The sequence below is a fragment of the Xyrauchen texanus genome, chromosome 18 (genome assembly GCF_025860055.1).
Source record: "Xyrauchen texanus isolate HMW12.3.18 chromosome 18, RBS_HiC_50CHRs, whole genome shotgun sequence".
NCBI classification, from domain to species: domain Eukaryota; kingdom Metazoa; phylum Chordata; class Actinopteri; order Cypriniformes; family Catostomidae; genus Xyrauchen; species Xyrauchen texanus.
Genome location: NC_068293.1, coordinates 14605435 through 14629496, shown reverse-complemented (window position 1 = coordinate 14629496; position 24062 = coordinate 14605435). Strand labels below are relative to the sequence as shown.

The following is a 24062-nucleotide window of genomic DNA, read 5'->3' as shown; positions in this document are numbered from 1 at the left end:
AGCAAAATCAAAATCAACTAATTTACTGACCGAAACATTTTCTAAAGGTAGATTAATTCTTGACATATGCATTTACACTGATTAGAAGAAGAAAAAATATCTTAACCAGACTAAGCTCTTTTCCCCAGACTGATCAGACTGATTTGCCAATTTTAGAAGGATTTTGGGCACTTGTCAAGCTAGGAGACCATCTAGACCTTCTTAAATAATTTTAGCAGCAAATCAAGCTCAGGATTGTTAAACCCGTTTTTTTTTTTTTTTTTTTTTTAAGGCCATTTGGATAAAAGCTGGAATCACTTACAAATATGACATAGGTCAAAACAGAGTATTACACAACATCTTTCACTTTCTTGAACCGTAAATTGCCACTATTGTGAATCAATTGACTATTTCCTCCAATATAATCTAATAACTAGAAGGCAGAAAGGAATGGGAAACCGTATCGCTTTAACCCATGTGACTTATGTCCGAGAGGCAGACGAAACCACACCGGCAGCTAGTGCGAGTCAGGTGCCCTGTTTTGATCCTAAATAGCCAAGACTGTTCCACCAGATAAGGAAGAAGTGCTATGACATTGCGCCTGAGTCAGCATCAGCTCACTTTCGCCACTAAATCACAGCAGTTCATTCTGCACCCGAAAACCCAGTGAGGGCTCATATATCCTAACCCTCTAGCTGACAAGGTGAGAGAGAAGGAGGGGGCAAGGGGAATGAAGTGATGGAGGAAGTTAGTCTTTTACAGCCTTCTCTCCTTCTTTTGATGCTCTCCATTCTGCCTGTGATAATGAACTCATGTTGAGTGCTTGAACTCAGTCATTCAGTCATGAGTGCTGATGCTGAAAATAGAATGAGTGAGTAATTACTTCATGCATGTCTAGGGCTCAGGCTCCTTAGACCTTGGTATGAGACAAACGGACAGCGCCATGCCACCCATCTGATATGCGCGAGACACACATTCCCAGCCCTATGAGGCAGAGAAAGGGTCCCATTAGGCCTGTCTGAGAAGGTAATGAATATCCACAAGGTCGTGACCTCTGTTCAGACATAGTTACATCATCATCAGGGGGGTTATTGAGGCTCTACATTTGCCCCCGAAGCTCAAGATGAGAGAGGGAGAGGGAACGGATAACAACCCTCATCTGTCTTTATCACTTTCTCTCTGATGCTCTGTGATGTAAGAAGTTTTGAAGTGAAGACATACTGCTGTGGTAAAAAAAACATGCTTTCTGAGACTATAAACAGGGTTGTGGGGATTAAATCGTGCAACTTCAATCCTGCTTGAGATAAATCAAGTCTGTTGAAATGGATTAGTGGGACTTTCTTATTATTTAGGCCAAGTATGTCAGCCATTGTGTTTATTAGTGAGCAGTTCCATCTCTTTTGGCCTTATTATCACTTTTATGGCTACAGATAGACTATCAGTCCAGAGAGGGCAGGAATTGATAAGGAGAAGAGGGGGTAACAGGACTAGAAAATTGTCAAGTGTCTAGCATGGAAAGCATATGCATTAACTGCTGTTGCAGCTAGGCCACATTTAAAAAATAACAATATTAAAGAATAACTTAAAATAATTTTACTAGGGTCTCTTAATTTAAAGTCAGGCCATATAATGGATTTGAATCATTGTATTTTTTTTTCTTGAGGTCCACTTATTATATTAGTGAAAAAACCAGAGGATTTTAATGGATGCACAAACTTAAACAACAGAGGATTTGAGGTCTGACAGTGAACACGCAGCGCTTTAGATGGTGCATTTAAGAACTAAATGTAAATAATTAAAGAGACAAAACTTCTCATTAAGAGAAATTTGTGTGGAACTCTGCACAAATATAGCATCCTTATCAAGCGATTTGTAACAGAATGCATTTTTTCACACCCTTACTAAATGTGCAGTCATGAGATAATGTATTCATCTTTTGACATCAGAAATGAACAAAAACTCCTTTTTACAGCTTCCAGTTTCAATAAATTTTCTTTTGGGACAAGGAAGGAAGTTTAAAGTTCTGAAGGTTACTGTACATTTTCATAATACATTAGTACAAGTACTTTTGTCTCAAACAATCAAGGAAAATTTGATTTCTCATGGTATTCAACCTTTAAAGTACAATAAAAGAGAACTTTTAGCTAACATTCTTGCTGCAGTATGAAATGAAGTAAGACAGTAAGTGGCAGTTAAAAACCATGAAAACTTCCTCTTCAGAAAGGGTTTGGAGTGTATCGCTGGCCGTTTGCAAGACAAAAGCCTAAGGTCTAAAACATTTATAACAATCTAAAGCAGGCATGGTTTACATCCCGAATGTATTAGTCTTCGTAAAACAAGTTTGATACAAAGGACAAAGCCTGCTCTATATGTGGGAGAGAAACCACTGAGAAACAACAGCAGGTTGTTCCACTGCAACAGTTGCCAGCACACAGAAAAAAGCCATTAAGGAGTAAATCGGCCTGGAAATGAATTATCCTGCCCTCTAATCTCATCATAGCCATGCGGTGATCAAGAGGGCAGATTATCACATGCAAATTAGTGTGGAGTTCAATGTCGCTCCCATGGGTGGCCATTTTGTTTGAGGTCAAGGTGAAAACTAAAGTGACTTGAATTCATTGAAAGAACAACAGAGTAAATTCTCATACAATCTACACTATTGTACAACTATGACATTAAATGAAAGCTCAGGAATTATATTTCATAAATAAAGCTTATAATCTACTTCATTAACTCTTGGAACACTGAAGTAATTCCAGGGCTTCTGATAAATATTGCCTGTACTTATGAATGAGAACACAACAGTCCCCTGAATTCTGCTGCAACAGAGAGAGACCATTCACCAAAGACAAAAATGTTGACAGCAAAAACAAATGGAGAGAAAAAGAGAGACCTTGTGTAATGGCCTCTCTTGTTTCTCATTGAATAACCAGCCCCAGATGTTATGTGGTAGGCAGTAGCTGGTTTCTATATCCATTGTCCAAGAGCAGCTGAAGAGAAAGATATACATTTCCCCCTCAAAAAAATCAGTGTGGGACAGACAACTTATAAACGCTAAAGGGGTGACTGCCATTGGCCACGTTTATAGCGACTTTTATTAGAAATTTGGCATTCTTTGGTGGAAACTTGATCTGATAAAACCTTAAAAGTGTAGATCATTTGTGGTGGGTGGTCTGTGGGTGATTGCATGCTCTGGCATGGTTCGCTTCATATGTGAAATCAAATAGAGAGCACATTTAATGGCCCTATCCAAATGGTGCACTTCAAGTGGACCTGTGGTCTTGTGTCCTTCACTTGCGCTTGCCTCTGAAGACCACAAGACTGCACAATATCCCATTTGAAATGTTATGATTCAGAGGAGTGCTCACAAGCTCCCTCTTTGTGGCTGCTATGTTCACTTTTGCTGAGCCCACACTGGTTCGGAAATCACTGCAGACTGTAACCCAACAGTCTCTGGTCCTGTCTCAAATTAAATCCTCAGCCATATGGTCTTCCTTAGAATACACACTTTGCCACATGGGCATGGGTAATAGTCTGACGTGAAGTCAGGCATGGCAGAAAGGCATATTGAAGGTGCATAGTGGCCACAAAGGGGGGTTCTTGTGAGCACCTTCCTGAATCATAAAATTACATAGGAGACACTACGGTCTCAAAGGCCCCATTTACACCTGGTATTAAGATGCATTTTTAACTTTCTGATTGAAACAGGATGACCCTAAAGACATGTGTAAACAGGGTACAAAATGTTTTGAGGTTTCTGCCCTTCAACTACATTCTGAAGTGGTCAAATGTGGTGAAAAATGCATGTGATTGGGCTCGTAGTGTAAACGCTCATATGTATGAATGCGCTTGAGAAGCAACAAAGTGACGCTTACTCACCTGTCAATTAACCACTGTGCTAAAACTAGAGTTTAAACTTTGTTGGTTACCTGACACTTAAACAAACAAACAAAAAACAAACATCCAATTGGAAAATTTAAAAAAGCGCAAACATATACATTCACAAGAACTTCTGATATGAACATGTATCAGAAGCACACACATCGGAAATTCAGTTAATACAGGTAATTCACTAAAATAACTGAGAATTCTGCTCTAAACGTCATGTTAGTACTTGTAAATGCAAGGATTTTGGAGAGAAAAATTGCAGTAATACAATTACATTGTGACTGATACTGTATATATCATCATGAAATCAGAGTCCCCTTCCCTCCAAATCTAGGGCTGGGATAAACGATTATTTTTTAAACGATTAATCTAGCGATTATTTTTTCGATGCATCGGTTAAACTAACGATTCGTTTTTTCCAGTCCGATTCGATTTTGATTCGATTAATCGACTTGTGACAACACCGGTAATACTGGTTTCATCGGGGGTGTATAAAATGTAAAAAAAAAAAAAAATTTGATTGTTTGACAGTTTGATTGACTGGCGATCTGATCAAACAATCATAATACTCCATTTTTGTCCGACAAAATAGTCAGGAGAGAGAAGATTAACATCGGTGGATTTGAATTTGAATAATGGATTGTAGGCTACTGTACTGACATCTTTCCGCGGTTAAACCAACAGTCCTTCTGATGTAGGCTACATTCATGTTTAGCCTATTTGATGCTATAAATTAACCAAGGAAAAGATGATCGGATCACGAGCAGCTTTAACTGAGGCAATCTGTCACGACACATTAAAGAGCCACAAAATAGTAGGCCTATTTATGGTTTAATTTTCTTTGAATGACCAAATTTGAAAGTTGAGACTTTATTAAATGTTACCTGCTTGGTCCTGTCTGTCAGCGCGTTGTCAGTACCCTCTATGTATTTTTCACGACATTCATAGCTACAAGCGCATTATTAATAGCTATAAGCGAAAACTTTAGGTGTCGACAATGTATTATAGCCTACTCCAACATCGAGTGCAAAGTGGGGAGTTGAAAAAAAACTTACGGTGCTCTGTCATCTGCAGCTGCAACCGGGTGGCGCCTCTTCAGGTGCTGGTGCATTGCCGTGGTGCTAGAATGGAAAGCCATCTCCATTTTGCAAAGACGACATATCACGGAATTGTTTCCTTTTAAATTAAAGAATTCCCATACTTTAGAGTAACGAGTGCATGCCGCCTTGCACTTCTGATAGTCTGAGGAGCCACTCGTGTTGCTACTACTTGCCGGCGCCGCCATCTTTGTTTTGGGTCCGACAAATCGACGCGCATATTTTGCGTCAACGTATTATTTGCGTCGACGTCATTGATGACGTCGACGCGTTGTCCCAGCCCTATCCAAATCTAAACAGAAGTGGTCAAAAGAGATGCATATTACAACCAGGTGTAAACAGTGATGTGTCGTGCCTGTCCATTTGTGATCAACACATCTTAATACCAGGTGTAAACAGAGCCATAGACTTAACGGACGAGCACAAAGGCAACAAAACCGCAAGTCCACACCAAGTGCGTCATTCTGGAGAGGGTCTATGTGGCATTGCGTCACTGAAGTGTAGACTCAGAGGAAGACCACAAGAGCTTTGGGACAGGGCCAATGTCTGACTGCAACAGAGCTCTGTTTGACCTAACTGAATAACCGCTAAACCGACGTGCCAGAGCAATAACGGTCTAACTCCAAAAACCAATAGATATGATGTTTTTTCCATGTTACTTAATCAGCGTACAACGATTGGAGATCACACAAAGTACAATGTTATGAGGCATGCTGACATCCAAAATCAGACGAGAGTCACTTATGCAGTGAATCAGCATTAACAACCACCTGGCAAAAGGACTTAAACACAGACGTCTTAGCGGTTTGATTTCAAAACTAATGCGTCTGGACATTTAAAGGGGCAAGCATAACCAGATCTCACTGACAGCTTTCCAAGATCTCAACTGTGGGCTTCTAACTCTGTGATGGTAGAGAGCTTGGACAGCAGGGTTGCTCTTAGGCACAATGGAAACTTTCTGACTTATTAGGGTTTCCCTAAGTCGGATGTCTCTTTTTCTCGCTCTGCTTCAACTATGTGGTTTGTACGGCTACCAAAAAGGAAAAGATGACAATGGTTTGCTGGGGGAATGTGGGGAACAAACATTACAGAAGACAGGAAACTAAATGCCGCTGCCGCTTATTGTTACAGTCCTAGCTGGGAATATTAGTGTTGCTAATTTTGATATATGCTTTTGCATGAACTGGGATTCAGAACTAACATCAAAGGATCAAATCACATCCTGTTCCTCTGATGCCCAAATCAACCTTGACTTTGTAGAGCTGCTACCATGACACCCACAGCTGTACCACAGGATCTCAGGTCTAAATCCTGCTGAGCAAAATGGGAAAACACTAAGGTTAGACCAGATCTCGCTCAAACCACAACTAAAGAACTGATGCTTACACAGTGAAATCCAGCACCCAACTGGAGAATATTAAATAAATATTCTCCTCTAGTATTTCAAGGGAAAATATTTCACTACTTGCAATGGGTTTTATGAAAGCATAACTTGAAACAATAAAAAAATCAAAAGGAGTTACGGGAAAAGTGTATATGGGGATTTTTTTGTCATTGTGTATACGTGTATACGTGTATACAGTAGATGCAGCTGTTGACGCATAGATCTGGACTGTGTCCCAGCTTAGGAAAGGAAACAGAGGTTGTTAGAGCAAGGGAGACAGAGAAATACTTGTGAGGTTAGTTTCTCATGGACTGTATCATTTCTCATGGACGAGGGAGAGAGCAAGACAGAGTGCTAGTAAATATTGCCTGTTTTGACTCCTGGCTGATGTCTATCCCTCATTAGGACCTCAGCACTAAGGTGGAAGTTATTGCATTACCATACCAACTTTAACTGCCTTACAGGCACCATAAACAGTCACAAGACTACCACATATATTTTTGGAGGATACTTGTATGCTTATTCATGGCTTATCGGTTGCACTCGCATGACTGATTCTGTCAAGAGAGGCCTTTGAAAACATGCACAGCCTAATTCACATGCCCATTTGCTTGAGTTTTTCACAGGGTAAAAATAGTTTCTGGACACATTAGACACTGCAGGCAACACATTACATTGTTTGTTGCACAGACAGTGTGACTTATGTTTTGTCTCAACCTCTGAAAATGAACAGCATAGACGCAGCATGATAGCACTTGCATTTGGCTTAAAGCCTCTCATGTGCAAACAGGAAGTATTAAAGTTTGTGTACTTCCTGTTTGCATTTAAAATGTAACAACCACACATGAGAGAATGGGGCTAGTTGTCAGACAGGGAAGTCTTAATAACAATAACATTTGGAGTCAATTACGCAGTTGTGTGTTCTCAAACAGAGGTTTTGTATGTTGGTTTCAAACACCTAGTTCAAAATCCTGTTAAATTAGATATATGATTTCTGAATTCTACCCTTCCCGCTATCTTATTATAAAGATATAAAGGGTAAAGTAGGTAAACAGGAGAACATAATCAAACCACACCGGCATACATAAAGGCAAGGGTAAATTATATAACAAAGGCAGATCTTTACCGAAAGGTCTAAATGTGTTCTTAGGATAAATATATTTTGGTAACACTTTCTATGAAGCCTGTATTATAAGGTTATTCTTAATTAAGTAATATCACATGAGCAAAGTGCGATATGGCCCTACATCAGCACTGCTGTGATTCGGCCGCAGGCACAAGTCCGCAGGCCAAGTGCCGTAGGTAATTACAGCAGTGCTGATGTAGGGCCATATAGCACGGTTGCGAGTGTAATATTGCTTATATACAACAGTTCAATGAACAAGTAAATACAATTAAAAAATTAGGAAAAAACGAATATGGTCATAAAAATGCAATTGTGCATGGAACTACTTTCTTACAAGACAGATCAGAATCTGCCATTGCTGGTTCAAAACAAATGATGCATTCAAGCCCTCATTAGTAACTCAAAAAGTTCACTTCAGAAGTAGTATCATGGCATGTGCTGTTTCTAACAAGTTATTGGATAAACAAGGATGGATTGATGGGTGTTTGCACGTCTGTGTCTGTGTGTGTCTGTGTGTGAGAGAGAGATAGAGAGAGAGAGAGAGAGAGAGAGAGAGAGGCGGACGGAGCGTGTGCGATCACCTGTTGCCACTCCCAAGCAGAGATGCTGTCAGCGTTCTGAAGGTCAGCTTTCTCAGGGGAAAAATAGTGTCCAAGTGGGGGTATTTCTCCCTATTTCGTGGTAGCTGCGCAAGAGCCATTCATAATAGAAACAGCAATGTCCTCCGCCATTTTAAACAGTGTTTATCCAATGTGGAAACTCGGTAAGTGCCTCGAGTTCTGTAATCAAAGAGTCTGTTGGGTCTCTCAGCTGTGATGAGCCTTAATCCTGAAATTGTTCATTTAAAGCTGTTTAAAACAATGTCCTAGCTTAAGTAATATAGTGGTAATACCAGTGATCACAGAGCGCTGTTCTATGTAAACAATGACTAACGGATTCACTTTACGTCACTGGCTCATATTACAGACAAAAATTATCTTTTGCCACCACCTGCTGGCTAATATATGTAATTTCAAAAATAAAGACAATATCTCCTAACAGATCGGCACTACTCTTACACTTCAGTTTAGAAAAGCATGAACACAAGCGGAGTGATACACACACAGTCAGACAATCAGTGCTCATGGAACGTATCTCATCAAATCAGATTTGAGGACCGGAACTAACTGTTGTATAATGCATGCTTAATGCCTTATAATAAACATTATAATTTGTTGTATTGTCTCATAAATAATGGTAAAAACAGTTATAATATGATAAAATACCTGTTTTTGGTTAACAAACAATCAAAATAAATCTCTTTCAACACTATGTTTTATCCACATTTATTTTAAGTCAGAACGTATTATAGGTCTCATAGTTAATGCACTACAAGTTTTATATTTTGAAATTGTTTTCTGAAAATGTTTTAACTGCTTCAAGACAAATGACAAATGCAATGTCTTAGGCTTTATAATGAGATCATACTCATTCATAAGTGGCCTTTTTCTGCATTAAATAAAGTAATTACAGTAAGTCTTTTTTTTAAACAGCCATAAGATATATATATATATATATATATATATATATATAAGTGGTTATAAGACACATTTGCTTTGGACATATTTATTATAATACTTAGAAAATAAAATATTTCATAAAATCAATAAAACCACATAACATTATTTCAGATGTAAATGAGTTATGGACTTGCTTACATTAAAATGAAAATTGGCCTCAGAGGAAACACTCAAAAATGAACAAAGTAACAGCTCTACTAAAGGCTAGGCACTGGCAGTGTAAGTTATGAATACTTACTCATATGCGTTCTATGAATGTACGAAGTCACACAAATGTTTATTAAAAGGCAGTATGCATACATTGCATGTATCATCGTGTAGTGCTGTCAGCATTTATTTTTCTTAATCGCGATTAAGGCATGTTATTCAGCTATGTGTGAGTTTGTAAAATAGCTCAAGGATGGGCAAGGAGGAGGCGAGAACCGGCTTGTCAATATAAATGATAATTTAATGAAAACTTAAACCAAAACACATAAACAAACACACACGACGGACATGCCCATAATTCTCTCTCTCTCGAACCATCGTCACCGGCCGCCTTTATCCCTCGCGCGCCTCATCAGGCCGATTGGGGACCGGGCGCGCGATATTCTGATCGGCCGCGCCCCCCCCTCCGCTCCACACTCCTCCCGGCGTTATCTCAGGCCGGGGTGCCACCGGCATGACGTACACCCCCCCCTATCCCTGGGGCGGGGTGTATCTTGCGTCCCGCGTGGTCATCCCCGCCTTCCTCACCCTGGGAGGAGAGGAGGGAGAAGAAAAAAACAAACAAACAACAAAATAGGCGAGGGAAAAGGCCAACACGGTGCGAAAGGGAGAGAGAGAGGAGAGAGAGAAAAAACTCACTCACCGGTTCTCCGTGTACCGTCGCGTGGTCCTCGAACACTCCTCCACACTCAGGCGGACGACAGCCGCTCCAACCCCGGGCAAACCGGTGACACCTTCGACCCCCAGTGGGCAGAACGCGCCTCCGCTTTTCTGGCGGCAAATGGGGACACTCCTCCGCCCCTGGCAGCGGCTCTACCGCTCCGGGCGGTCGGAGAGATTATTCCCTCCTCCCCTCGCGGACGGCGGTCTCCCTCGACCCCTCTGCGTCTCGGGGGACGGCAGGGCACTCCTCCGCCCCCGGCAGCGGCTCCCTCGCTCCAGGCAGTCGGGTTATCCAGTCCCCATTTGCCCCGCGGACGACGGCCGTTCCACGCATCCGGGCGGTCGGGCTACTCCGTCACCCGGAAGATGGCAGCGGCGCTCCCCAGGGTGGACGGCAGTGTCGAGGACTCCGCGACGGGCATCCCTCCTCCTTCCCGGGTTTCGGCACCAATGTAAAATAGCTCAAGGATGGGCAAGGAGGAGGCGAGAACCGGCTTGTCAATATAAATGATAATTTAATGAAAACTTAAACCAAAACACATAAACAAACACACACGACGGACATGCCCATAATTCTCTCTCTCTCGAACCATCGTCACCGGCCGCCTTTATCCCTCGCGCGCCTCATCAGGCCGATTGGGGACCGGGCGCGCGATATTCTGATCGGCCGCGCCCCCCCTCCGCTCCACAGAGTTGTACACATAGCGAATCTGTGCCAATGATCCAGTGCTGGAGAAAGAACCTCTAATAAATCTAATGCTGAAGGTACTTCACTTCACTGAAGTCCTTCACGCGTCTTTTATAAGTAATCATTTTACCACATAAGCATGTCCATTCTTACAAGCACGCTGTGCAGCTAGATTTTCTCCCTGCTGACACTCCGCTCATATTTCATATAATTTCAACTTTGTACCCATTGCTGCCGAGCTTTTGAAATGCCAGCTAATGATCACAGGACAGTTCGGATTAATTATCTTTATATCGGAAGTGCCAGCACTAAAAGCAGAACAAGACACACTTTCATATGGAATTCAACACGATGCCCGATGCCCTGACACAAATCATGTGCATCACATATCTAAAGTGAAAAGACAGATGACTGATTAATATTAAATGAGGGTTTAATGCACATTGCAATGAATACTAGTCCTTTCAATCAGTCAACATCACACTTACACATTTAGTGAGTTTCTGTCTTTATACTGTGGAATTTGAAAAAAAATTAATAAAGCATTTTTGTTACACACTGTATTGTTTTGTTATATTGTGTTTTTATTTCCAAAGAACAAATAAATGCATTATGACAGAAAATACACTCACCTAAAGGATTATTAGGAACACCTGTTCAATTTCTCATTAATGCAATTATCTAATCAACCAATCACATGGCAGTTGCTTCAATGCATTTAGGGGTGTGGTCCTGGTCAAGACAATCTCCTGAACTCCAAACTGAATGTCAGAATGGGAAAGAAAGGTGATTTAAGCAATTTTTAGCGTGGCATGGTTGTTGGTGCCAGACGGGCCGGTCTGAGTATTTCACAATCTGCTCAGTTACTGGGATTTTCACGCACAACCATTTCTAGGGTTTACAAAGAATGGTGTGAAAAGGAAAAACATCCAGTATCGCGGCAGTCCTGTGCTGTGAAAATGCCTTGTTGATGCTAGAGGTCAGAGGAGAATGGGCAGACTGATTCAAGCTGATAGAAGAGCAACTTTGCCTGAAATAACCACTCGTTACAACCGAGGTATGCAGCAAAGCATTTGTGAAGCCACAACACACACAACCTTGAGGCGGATGGGCTACAACAGCAGAAGACCCCACCGGGTACCACTCATCTCCACTACAAATAGGAAAAAGAGGCTACAATTTGCAAGAGCTCACCAAAATTGGACAGTTGAAGACTGGAAATATGTTGCCTGGTCTGATGAGTCTCGATTTCTGTTGAGACATTCAGATGGTAGAGTCAGAATTTGGCGTAAACAGAATGAGAACATGGATCCATCATGCCTTGTTACCACTGTGCAGGCTGCTGGTGGTGGTGTAATGGTGTGGGGGATGTTTTCTTGGCACACTTTAGGCCCCTTAGTGCCAATTGGGCATCGTTTAAATGCCACGGCCTACATGAGCATTGTTTCTGACCATGTCCATCCCTTTATGGCCACCATGTACCCATCCTCTGATGGATACTTCCAGCAGGATAATGCACCATGTCACAAAGCTCAAATCATTTCAAATTGGTTTCTTGAACATGACAATGAGTTCACTGTACTAAAATGGCCCCCACAGTCACCAGATCTCAACCCAATAGAGCATCTTTGGGATGTGGTGGAACGGGAGCTTCGTGCCCTGGATGTGCATCCCACAAATCTCCATCAACTGCAAGATGCTATCCTATCAATATGGGACAACATTTCTAAAGAATGCTTTCAGCACCTTGTTGAATCAATGCCACGTAGAATTATGGCAGTTCTGAAGGCGAAAGGGGGTCAAACACAGTATTAGTATGGTGTTCCTAATAATCCTTTAGGTGAGTGTAAGTATATATAGTCAAATTTTACTATTAAATTCTGAGATTAATCACGATTAACAATGAAAAATTATATCTACGATTAAAATTTTTTATCTACTGACAGCCCTAGTTATAATGCGCCATAATCTTAAATGGTATAACCACAAATAGGTAAGTATTACATCATATTATAACTGCAGTTACCATTATTTATGAGACAATACAACATATTATAAGATTTATAATAAGTAATTTTGCATGCATTATAATGATAAGAATATCCTTATAATACAGGCTTCATAGAAAGTGTTACCAAAATATCTTTGTCCTAAGAACACCCTTATAATGCATTATAAATACATGCTTCATAAAAAGTATTACTGATATTTTTCATGAATGTCTGTTTAGGGCATGTTGTCACATTTTTATCATGGTAGGTTGTCACATGTGTTTTAAATGACCCCAGTGTATGTTACCTTTTCCTTTTGAACTGTTTAATGAATGGTTTTGTTCCTCATAATTGTTTTACTTCACAAATCTAGCAGAAAAGCCTGTTTAATGTTGCTAATACAAATGTTCTTCACTTCCTGGTGAAGAACAATGGAAGTTCTTCACTTCCATTTTTTTTCTTGGTCTATTAGTTAGAACACAAATACTCATGGCACAAATACCATTCCTGAATTTAATCCGGAGGCCAGAAGTCCTTAAAAAGTTAACTTGTGGACACTGAAATTACTACACCAAAGCCATCAGTAATTTGTGGAGTGGTCAAACAGTCATCAATCAATGTCCATACACAATCCATATCCAACCCCACTCTAGTTTTGGAACACAGTTTGGACCGACCAAGTAAACATTGCAACTCTTGGCATGAAGACAACAGAAAAAAGAAATGGTTGGAACATCAGCAGTTGGGTCCTTTAAAGGAGGAAAGGAGTACAACTGGCTAAAACGTTCACTAGAGAGGTGGACTTTGTGTGAACTGAACTGCGTTTGTGTGGGAATTAGCTGTACAATTCTGTTTTCGATTATTCTAACAGAACAATTAAAGTCCAAATACCCTTCTTATTCCTCAGTGTTTATTGTGAACATCCTTGACGGTTGATCGAGTGAGATATGTAAGGGATGATAAACAGGGTGATCAGGACCCCAACAATAAAAGAAGCATTCTTGTATCATCCTGAAGGTATTTATTTTTGAGATGACCATCTTGCTGTGCAGTACCCGATTATGTACACAGCTACTTACCAAATAATAATAATAATAATAAAAAAAAACAAACAAACAAACAGGTGGACACGAAATATTACTTTAAGTTAAAATTATATAAATGCGAGACAAAGAGACCATGGGAAGCATTGAAAGACATAAAACAAGTAGACCTATGTAATAAATCCATTGCCTGGGACAACGGTCAAAGATACAGTTTAGTGGACAATACGCAAAACACATTTGAACAGATAATGCTGTGATTGACCAATCAGAATCAAGTATTCCAGAGAGCCGTGTAATAAGTTAAGATATTAATTTTTTATACCCATAAATGGGATGAACCTGAACACAGAAGACAGCAATAACAATAAACAGACATAATAAAGCTGTCATGAGGTGTATTTATATCTGTGGTGTAGACTACATAATAGCAGCAGAACAGGGCGAGGAATGTTCTGTGAATATCTAAGTGTGTGTGTGTGTGTGTGAGTGTAAGTGAAGTCACAGGATATGGTGATTTCTCTCATGTTCCCTTCAGGCAATCGGCATCATTTCCACAATGCAATCATGTGGCCTGTAGGTAGCACAACAAAACTGTGCTAAAACTGCTTTCTTTTGACTCCAAAATGGTTGCTGATAAATGTTGCTTTGACGCAGTAAATGTCTGTTTCCTTTAGACGCTGAATAAATAGATAAATAATCACCAACGAGCAAACAAATAAATGCAGTGTCGACCTTAATGAGCCGGCTCGTTAGATTGGGTGATTGCTGTTTGGAGTTAGTTTAATTCGATCTGCCTCTCTAATTCCACAGCCTGCGATTCTTCATTGTTCACCGCAGCTCTGAATAAACAGACGTCATCTCATTTGAATTTGAGCAAGGTATACAGTAACTACTGATCTCACAGAAGGGGAGCTTTCTAAGCAAAAACATTATTCTGGATTGTCTGGATCTTCGTAAAGTAAGGGGCAATGCATAAGACCAATGCATTTGGTGGAAGTTTCTGTGAGTTCTGATTAAGAAAGGGAAAGTCTGTTTGCATAGTCAGTATTGAAATAATGAGACAGACTAACGCAGCGGGATCCTGTGATTGGAAAGGTGAAAGCGTGTGGGTTTGATGTCTTACTCTTTGTGGGTCGTACTCTTGTCCTCTACGTCGGGCCTCCAGTTCCTCGTAGGCTGGAGCTGCTCCCTCTCTACGAGCCTGAAGATACTCCCTCCTCAGCTGCTGGATACGGTCCATACTGCAGCCAAAACACACAATTAATTTAGCTATTAAATTAAATCATACCTGCAAACACCTGGCATCATGTTATGGACAAAATATGCCATTAATCACTTAAATGGCCCTTTTTTCGAATCAAAACCGAGAATTTTGCATAAAGGTGACACGCTTGCGGTATGTGGTGTTGATCAGTTGCTACAGTTCAGGGCTGGTAACCAAAAGGCTCTATCGTTTACATGCATCACATACTACTGGGTGAAGACTATTGAGCTGAAGTAGATAGAGACATGACTCAATACAGTGACAGATAATCAACAGCTCTTTGTTACAGGCTACTTCAAATCACATAATGACACACACTCACACATAGAAGACTCAGAATGATATTTTCATTTAAAGACCCCATGAGGTCAATTTTTTGTTTTTTTGTTGTTGTTGAGGCCATCTGTATGCTAGTGTACTCCTTACTAGTGTAGACTAAATTTTCATGCTGATCATAATTATTAATCATTATTAGCATTCTTAATCATTTTGTAGCATTATTTGTACTAAATTATAACATTTATACTTTTATAGTATGTTGTATTTGTATTGTCACATTTACCTTTATATATTTTCTATAAGCTTATATAAGTTACATACACATCTATATTACTTAGACCTTAACTTGCTAAGCAAGAACATTACAGAGATGTGATTTGACTTTCGCTAAATTGAACATGTGATTTGCTTCCTGTTTAAACAATGGAGAGGTAGTTTTATTGTTTTTCCTATGGATGCATTTAAATACACCCTGTACACCTTATAATACACCTTGACATCCTCAGGGAAAGATGGGAAGACCATCTTATGACACCACTCTTCAATTTAAATTTGTCTTTCTGTCCTATGTCTGATAACAACAAAAAAGCTACAAAATGCACTAACTCTTGGCAAGTAAATTTGTGTCTGGCTCCATGACTTTTCAATGGGGAAAAGGCAGAAGTGAAACTTCTTCTCTAGGGATGCACCAATATCACTTTTTCTCTCCTGATCTGATTACGATATCCAAACAGACAGTTTCAGCCAATGACGATACCGATCTCGCTCCGATACAACTGTGGTTTTTCTTAATCCATTTAGAATATCTATACCACACTGTGTGGAACTAATTGGAGTAATAATTTATATGTTTTGTGTAAATACACAAAAAACCTCTGGCTTTTATTTTGACGGAAGACCTAAGACTCTGTATGTAGGCTAGTTCATGGTAGTTTAATTCTCTTTTTTTTTTATATGGTGAAATGCTCGTCCAATGTACAGTGCTGTTCAAAAGTTTAGGCACTTGTGAAAACTTTTACATAGTGAGGATGTCTTAAAAAATTATGACATTAATAGTTTTCATTTATCACTTAATGTCATACAAAGTCCAGTAAACGTAAAAATGCTAAATCAATCAATCAATTCGATGTGACCACCTTTGCCTTTAAAACAGCACCAATTCTCCTAGGTATACCATGGTTGTTGGCAGATAGGATGTTCCAAGCTTCTTTGAGAATTTGCCACAGTTCTTCTATATATTTATCTAAATTGCTTCTGTCTCCTCATGTAATCCCAGATTGACTCGATGTTCAGCAGGGGGCTTTGTGGGGGCCATGACATGTGTTGCAGGGCTCCCTGTTCTTCTATTCCAATCAAAAGTAATGTTTGTGAGTCTAACATTTATATTTCCTATTGACACTAAAGCTGAAGATATAAATATCCATCTTAAGACAAATGCTGTTGTGAAACATCTTATGTGCCTAAGACTTTTGCACAGTACTGTATGTTATAGGTGAACTGAAATATTGAGCATTTATATTTAAGATGTAGTTAATGTGGAGCACTCACATATTGCACACTGCTCTGAGGGCTGAAAATAGCAGCTCATCACGAGCCTGTATGTGCTATGTGTGTGTGTGTGTGTGTCAACAGAGCAACATAGTTCACTGAAATGTGCTGGGCATGCATATTATTTACTTATTAAACGGCGCCTTTTGAAATTCACAAAGCTATCGAATGTCTTCAGACTTTGAATATAAGTAATATGGAATACTTCAATGGTGCTTCACTGGTTCTTTTCATTCTTGGAACTTGACAGTAATGTCCATGACAAACAAACAGTATTGGATTTAGATCGGGTTGTCTGACTGATACCTCAAAATATTTCAGTATCAGAGCCGATCGGTGCATCCCTAATCCTTACTCATATAAAATTATCTTTTAGCTGATATACAACTTACAATTTTTCTTCAGGAGCAATGGACTGAAAATATTGATGACTCACAATTGCATTGTAAAAAATTTTGCCCAAGGAGAAAGCATCTTATGTAGTAAAAATAATAAAAAAATGTAGAAATCTGTGTTAAAGATCAACATGGTATAACTTAATAACGTTCCACCTTTCCAAAGCACAGTATAACATCTCTCCCTTTCCAGACACAGCTAAATGATGTGCTTATCAGACATTCAAGAAGAGAATGAGTGATTTTTGTCTTGCTCAAATATTGTGTCATGGCAGAGAACTGTGGAAATGCAAAAATAGAGATAAAGTCCTGTCAATCAATCATTTGATAACCAAAATGGAACAAAAATCTAAAAGAAGAGGAAGTACTGCAGAGGAAGTTCAGTGCATTGTAGAATTTGTAATGTTTTAGGAATGTTACGATAGCATCAGTGTTTACACCTTTCAGGCCAATCATTCTACAAATTGTTTCCTTAAAGTAATATCTGATGGAATTAAGCTGGAATAGGAGAAAGTAAACAAACGTTTGACGTTGAAAAAAACAAACATTTCAGCGATGATGTGAAGTGATAGGATGTCTGCCATTATAATCAGAGATGTTATCCTAACCGTCAGGCATCAAAGCATACTATAGGCCACTTAGTTTCTAGCCACACCCACAGTAAAGTCTTATTGGTCCAAAATCCAAAGCCAAATAGAGTTATTTGAATCAAAAATTATTTTCTGATTTGCTGTGATTTTGTTGTTTCACACATAATTTCATATTCAGTGACAGAAAAAAAAAAAATACACTGGAATCTTGACGGATTGCACCAAGTAAGGACAAGGTGTAAATACAGTGCTCGACATGTAGTGGAAAATGTAGTGGAATCTACTTTTTTTTTTAAAAATCTCAATAAAAGTACAACTCTACAACAAGAGAACAAGTAGTACTTTCATCGAAAACAAAGTGCACACTGACCACTCTCCAAAACTCCCTTACATTCTTCCCTTTAGACACTCAGAGTACACTTAAATTACATTTTCTTTTTTTCAAGTTGCTGACCAATCAAATTATCTGAGAGAGAATGAGAACGAGAGAGAGAGAGAGAGAGAGAGAGAGAGAGAGAAAGAAAGAAAGAGAGAGGAGGGAAAGAAATACTTGGAGAACAGAGGATGAATGAGACAGTATAGAAATTAGATTAAGACAAAACAAATTAACATGTCTTTTGAAAACATCGTTAGGCAGATGGCGCAAGTGCCAAGCATTACAGAGGGATGATGCTGTGGGAACGGGCCAGAGCACTGTGACCCAGCAGCCACACGCACCCACACACACTTCTGTACACGGGACACTGAACTTATACAGTGAGGTCTCAAAGCAAACAAACAGTCAATGCAGAAACTCACAAACACAGGGACACACAGGAAGAAAGGTTGCATCGTGGATTATTAACACACACCCACGCAAAACACTGTGTCCGTTCTCTCTCCATCACACGGCTGTCATAAACAGCCTTTTTCATCTGTTGTTCTTTCAGGAACAATAAAGATTCCTGTGACTCAAGCAGGTTTAACCCTCTGGGGTTGACGGATGCGCCGGCGCTCTCGTTCTGTTTAGGACACATCTTAAAATACTCCGTCATTTTTGGGTATACAGATAAGTGTAAGACATCATTAGAGACTATAAAGGGTCAACTTTTATTTGTGTACACTCACAATAACAACAAAATATTGTGCTTTTGTAAAATAAAGAAAATAAAAAGGGTCTCTGTGTTCACGAGCATATTTCAGAAACACATCACTAAAATTAACTGAAACTCTGCGAATACTTACCACTCAAACATGAAACATATGTCTAAAGAAAGCTTAAAATGTCTATTTTTAAATAAAACAATTCAAATATAAAACAAATATTCTCCTGCAATGCAATCTGTTTGAAACAAAGCGATGTTCAGTTTTTACTGGTCTAATTATCTGTAACATGATCCCACCCACCAGCAGAGTGCGCCATTCATACGCTAATGTGCTGAGACGATCAAGGGAAATGTACACGCCCCCGACTCTGAGGTTTAATGTAAACACAACACAACTAAACTTTTCTGCGTGTTTGTAACGATACACAGGCGACTGTGAGGTTTGATTTAAACACATTTCATTAATTTTTCTGCGCGTTTGCAACGATACACAGACGAGAAAGCTCCAGGATATTAAGGAAGAGTTAACATTTTCCAGAGCGGGACTCCGATGAAAGTTTAAAGCAGGTATTTAAATTGTATGCTATATGATATAAATATGATATGAATGTTTAGATTATATTTTAACTAGTGTTTATGCTGCCTCATCTAATATGGGCATTAAATATGCCCATATTAGAAAATCAGCATATTATGAAAATTCAGCTTTGATCACAAATTGCATTTTACAAAATATTTAAATAGAAAACTGTTCTTTTAAATTGTAAAAAGATTTCAGAAAATCAATGTTGTTTCTGTATTTTGGATCAAATAAATCCAGTCTTAGTGAGCAGAAGAGACTTCTTTTAAATGGTAGTGTAGGTCTAAAATTAAGTAAAGTCAGATTACTTCTTTTAACTTAAAACTTGATTTGGATCATTAAGTCACCTCACATTCATTCTCTATCCCTCATAGATAGGCCCAGGGGAGGGTCTTTGTCTCTCATGTGTGAATTACAATGAACTATCACGATCATTCACACCTCCTCGCATATTACCTTTCAACAATAAAATTGTCTTACAAAAGGTAAATTACTATATTGTTTTGTATGAATGAGTGATCAGGATGGTTTTCACATCATTTTGTAGCACAAACTCTAGGCTACAAGATCTAGTTCTCAAAAGTCTTGTGGACAAATGTTTAGTATCTCTTATATGACCTTATTACAGTGACTTAATATTTTAGTTTTTTCAAAAAACATGCATAAACGTTATTTTCTGAAACATACAAACCTGTACATACATGTTGCTCACATATTATTGTAGCCCAGTTTGTGCTGAATACAGTGTTATCAGACTTTAGCCATTAATGTGTTTTTAAGCAACTGAAAAAAGCACAAATGTCAAGGCATGTCAAAACATCACCAGGGCCCAAAACACCCTCAGACACCAGAGGGTTAACTTTGCTGATGCTGCTGCAGTTCTGGAAGTGTTACTGTGAAGCACAAATTTAGACAAACTTGTAAACACACACCCACAAGCACACACACACACACTCACATTTCTGCTCTCTTTGTCACTGCTTTTCCAGGCCACAAAGTGCAGCAGAGTACCCTGAACTCTCTGAGATCATGTTCAGTGTTATACACAGTGTCTACACTGTCCTCAGTCCGACATAACAAAATTGCCACACAATGATATCAAATAGTGACTGGCGGAGCCAAACACCAAATAAGGACAAAAAAGCTCCACAAAAGTAGGTCTTGATGCTTTAAGTTTGGTACAGGACACTTGAAAAAAAAAAACAATGGTCTTGCCATTGACCACAAAACATGTCGACTTATCTCTAGTTTATTTGAAAAAGCAAAAATTACAGTGAAAGTAAGGCATTTACAATTCATGAATGGTCAATAAACATTAAAAATACAAAATTTTCAAACGTTTTATGACAAGATATAACATTATTCTTGTTAACATGATTTTAATGTGATAAAATCTCTCACTAACCTTGTCTGTGTAAAGTTAATGCTAATATTACAACTTTGTTGCTGACTTAGCTTAAGTAAACCCTGTAATTGATTTTTTTTTCTTTTTTTCCAAAAAATCATGTTGAACAGAGATTTTATCCCACTAAAATCATGTTAACAAACATCATTTTTGTACATCTTCTGGCTATATTTTTTAAACTGTGTGTATTGTTTATGGACAGCCTCATTGACTTCCATTGCAGATTGACCTCCATATTACAGTATTATTTTTTTATTAGCCGAGGGAGGAGTTAAAGTTATTTTCTGTTGTAATCAACATCATATTACAAATTCTGTCGATTGAGCTTTAAAAGTGCTGTAAGTGATTTTTTTAATAAAAAGGCATGAAAAAAATATTCCTACTCCCTGAAAGATATTAATGAAATGAGTGTCACAGAATAAAGAAAGCCATTTATTTTTGGAATGACAATGAAGGTGAGTAAATAAAGACTTAAATAAATAAATAATTTTTATTTATTTTCTTTCATTAAGTTATTTGTGTTCCTATGAATACATCATGAAATCTGACTTCACACTATTTACTGTATATTTAACATATTTTATATATGTTCCTGCTTTTATTGTGCATGATTTATCACAGCATTATTAAAAAAAAACCTCTGAAAAATCTTTCTTACTGATGTAACCAAAGCTATGAATGCAGGGAAATATTTCTAAGTTACATACATAATTTTACCGAGATTAATTGCGTTATAAATTCCATTAAATGTCGTTTTTACATTCACATCAGCATGACCCATACCAACATAGCCACATGCACACACAAGACCAAACACATTAACAACCACAGAAATAAACCAACACACAGGAGAAACACTCTTGAGACACAACTGCACTGTTACAGATCAGGGTGGACAGCAATAGGTCAGACAGACAGCAGCTCATCTGGCGAGGGCAGACGCAGAGTTATGCCCCTGTTACAACCCCACCATTTTTCACTTCTCAATCTCAGTGATTGGAGAGCAGAGAGAGTAGAGTGGGAATGTGTAGCAGTATCCATCTTCTCTCCACCATGGGTACTTAACACAATTTATGAGTGCAGAGAGTGGAAACAGAGGAAGAGGGAACAGGGGATGAAATCACATGCACAAGTCTGCATCCAAATCTCGTATTGATCGGAACAGTGAATAACGCCATAACACACTAATATATAAAATATTATGACCTTTAACAGCTAAATTGGAATCGACTACAATGGAGAGCAAAGGCATTATACATTCAAACTTGCTGCGGCAGTTGTAGTTCACATTAATGGTGTCTGAAATGGGCCAATACTGTTGATTCTTGACTGTGTTATTGCATCTGACGACCAGTGAGAATTTCAGAAAGGCAGGTGCAATTTCTATACTCACAAAAATGCATCGTACACATTCCTATCCGTCAAATGCTCAGTCTGAGCTTTCTAAAGTCTGTAAGTGACCTTGCTTTGTGGAACTATGTGTGATGCAGCAGTTGCACTAATTCATATCACAAAATTAGTAGGGTACTGGCAATAAGTAAAACTAGATGGGAAAAAACTTCCAAGTTTTTCTAAGAAAGATGCAAAACTCTAAATTTTGAGTGATCAGATTATTAGAGGGGCATGGACCTTAAATTAGAGGAACTTAAATCTGGTTTTAATAATGTTTTTGGATTAGGAGGCAAAAAGACCACAAGAGAGTTACAACATCGCTATGAAATGTACTGGAGGCCAGTGAATACATACTGATTGAAAATTACATGCACATATGACCATATTTACTGTATATGTTAACCATACCAATGACTTGTAAGGCTGGGTATCGATTCCAATTCATAAGCTCTCTATTCTATACTGAAACTGTAAAATAAATCCTGTAAAATTTACGGTGAAAAACTGGCAGCTGGAGTTGCCAGAAATTCACAGTAAAAAATAGGGTACAAATGTTAATTGGTTTATGCTACACTTCAAAGAAAACTGTAAAATGACCGTAATTTACCAGAAATTTATCGTGACCACTATATTTGTATTAAATGATATAAACTTGATACAGTTGAACTGTATTAATCTGCATTTCACTTTAAAATGTATTGTTAATCACTGTAATGACAACAGCAGGGCATATGATGACATACAATTCATCAAGAGAGGCCCTTCCAGTAGCAATGGGTCACACAGGGAATTATGGGAAAGCCAGATTATTGTTTTCCACAATAATTTAACTTTAAAATCACAATTTTCATCTAAAAAACTGTTTTTACAATATTTTATCATAAATTACATGTATGTTCTTGTTAAATATATTAGAATTTTTTACCATATATGTTAAGGTAATTACCCATTAACCAATTAAACATTTTGCATTTTCACATTATTTTACCATTAAAATTAGTCATTTTTTACAGTGAAAGAAATCATGTATTCAATCAATAATTTTGATATTTATTACATATATCATTTTTTTGTGACACATCTATTGTTTAATTTTTTACTATTTACAGGTATTTAAATTGATTTGCCGAACATGTGCTAATAAACAGGTCTGTATCTTTAAGAAAACCACTTGTTCTTTAAAGAGTGTCTGTAAGTAAACGAGCGAATGTAAACAATAGAGACTCGAATGGCTTTACTTCATCTGTGCTGTGTGTTATTAGAATTAAATGTTTATTTTGTTGTAGTTTTTGATAAACAAATGAGTGTAAAGAATAGGAAGGGTGTTAAAAGAGACATTATTCAATGACAAATTTATTGTGTGGATCTCATCTTTGGACACACATTACACATAACAACTTTTACTCACAACACGGAGGAAAAGAATCACTCAGTTCTAATAACTTCTTCACTACTATACAACCCAATCACTGGTGAGTGAAATCGTCATGGTTACTGTTGTAACCTCCGTTCCCCGAGTGAAGGAACGAGACGTTGTATTGAATGAAGTGACACAAGGGGTCTTCCTGGGACGCCAAACATAATGTTACATTTAAACAGCACTTTTCTAACACTACACTCAAAGCGCTTTACACAGTGAACAGGGGACTCTCCTCAACCACCACCAGCGAAGGCAGCCATAGAGCGCCAGTACGCTCACCACACACCAGCTATTGGTGGTGAGGAGAGAGTAGAGTTATAGAGCCAATTAGTGGTTGTGTGCTAATGGTATATAATTAGTGGTATAGAGCTAATGACGTGATGTGGATTACAGGATGGAAATCAGCTTCAAGCAACATCATCCAAAAACCAGAGTTTTCAATTATGGGTCAGTAGAAAAGATATATGATATATGAC

At 38.5% G+C, this 24062-nt stretch overlaps 1 protein-coding gene across 3 annotated transcripts in view; it reads right to left on the bottom strand.

Moving 5' to 3' along the window:
- Positions 1-24062, bottom strand: part of LOC127658564 (partitioning defective 3 homolog B-like) — a 460995-nt gene that overhangs the window by 63761 nt on the left and 373172 nt on the right. For all 3 annotated transcript variants that reach the window (XM_052147919.1, XM_052147921.1, XM_052147922.1), the window contains one exon: positions 14752-14869. In XM_052147919.1, the coding sequence (XP_052003879.1) occupies positions 14752-14869 (118 nt within the window). The remainder of the gene's footprint in view (positions 1-14751; positions 14870-24062) is intronic.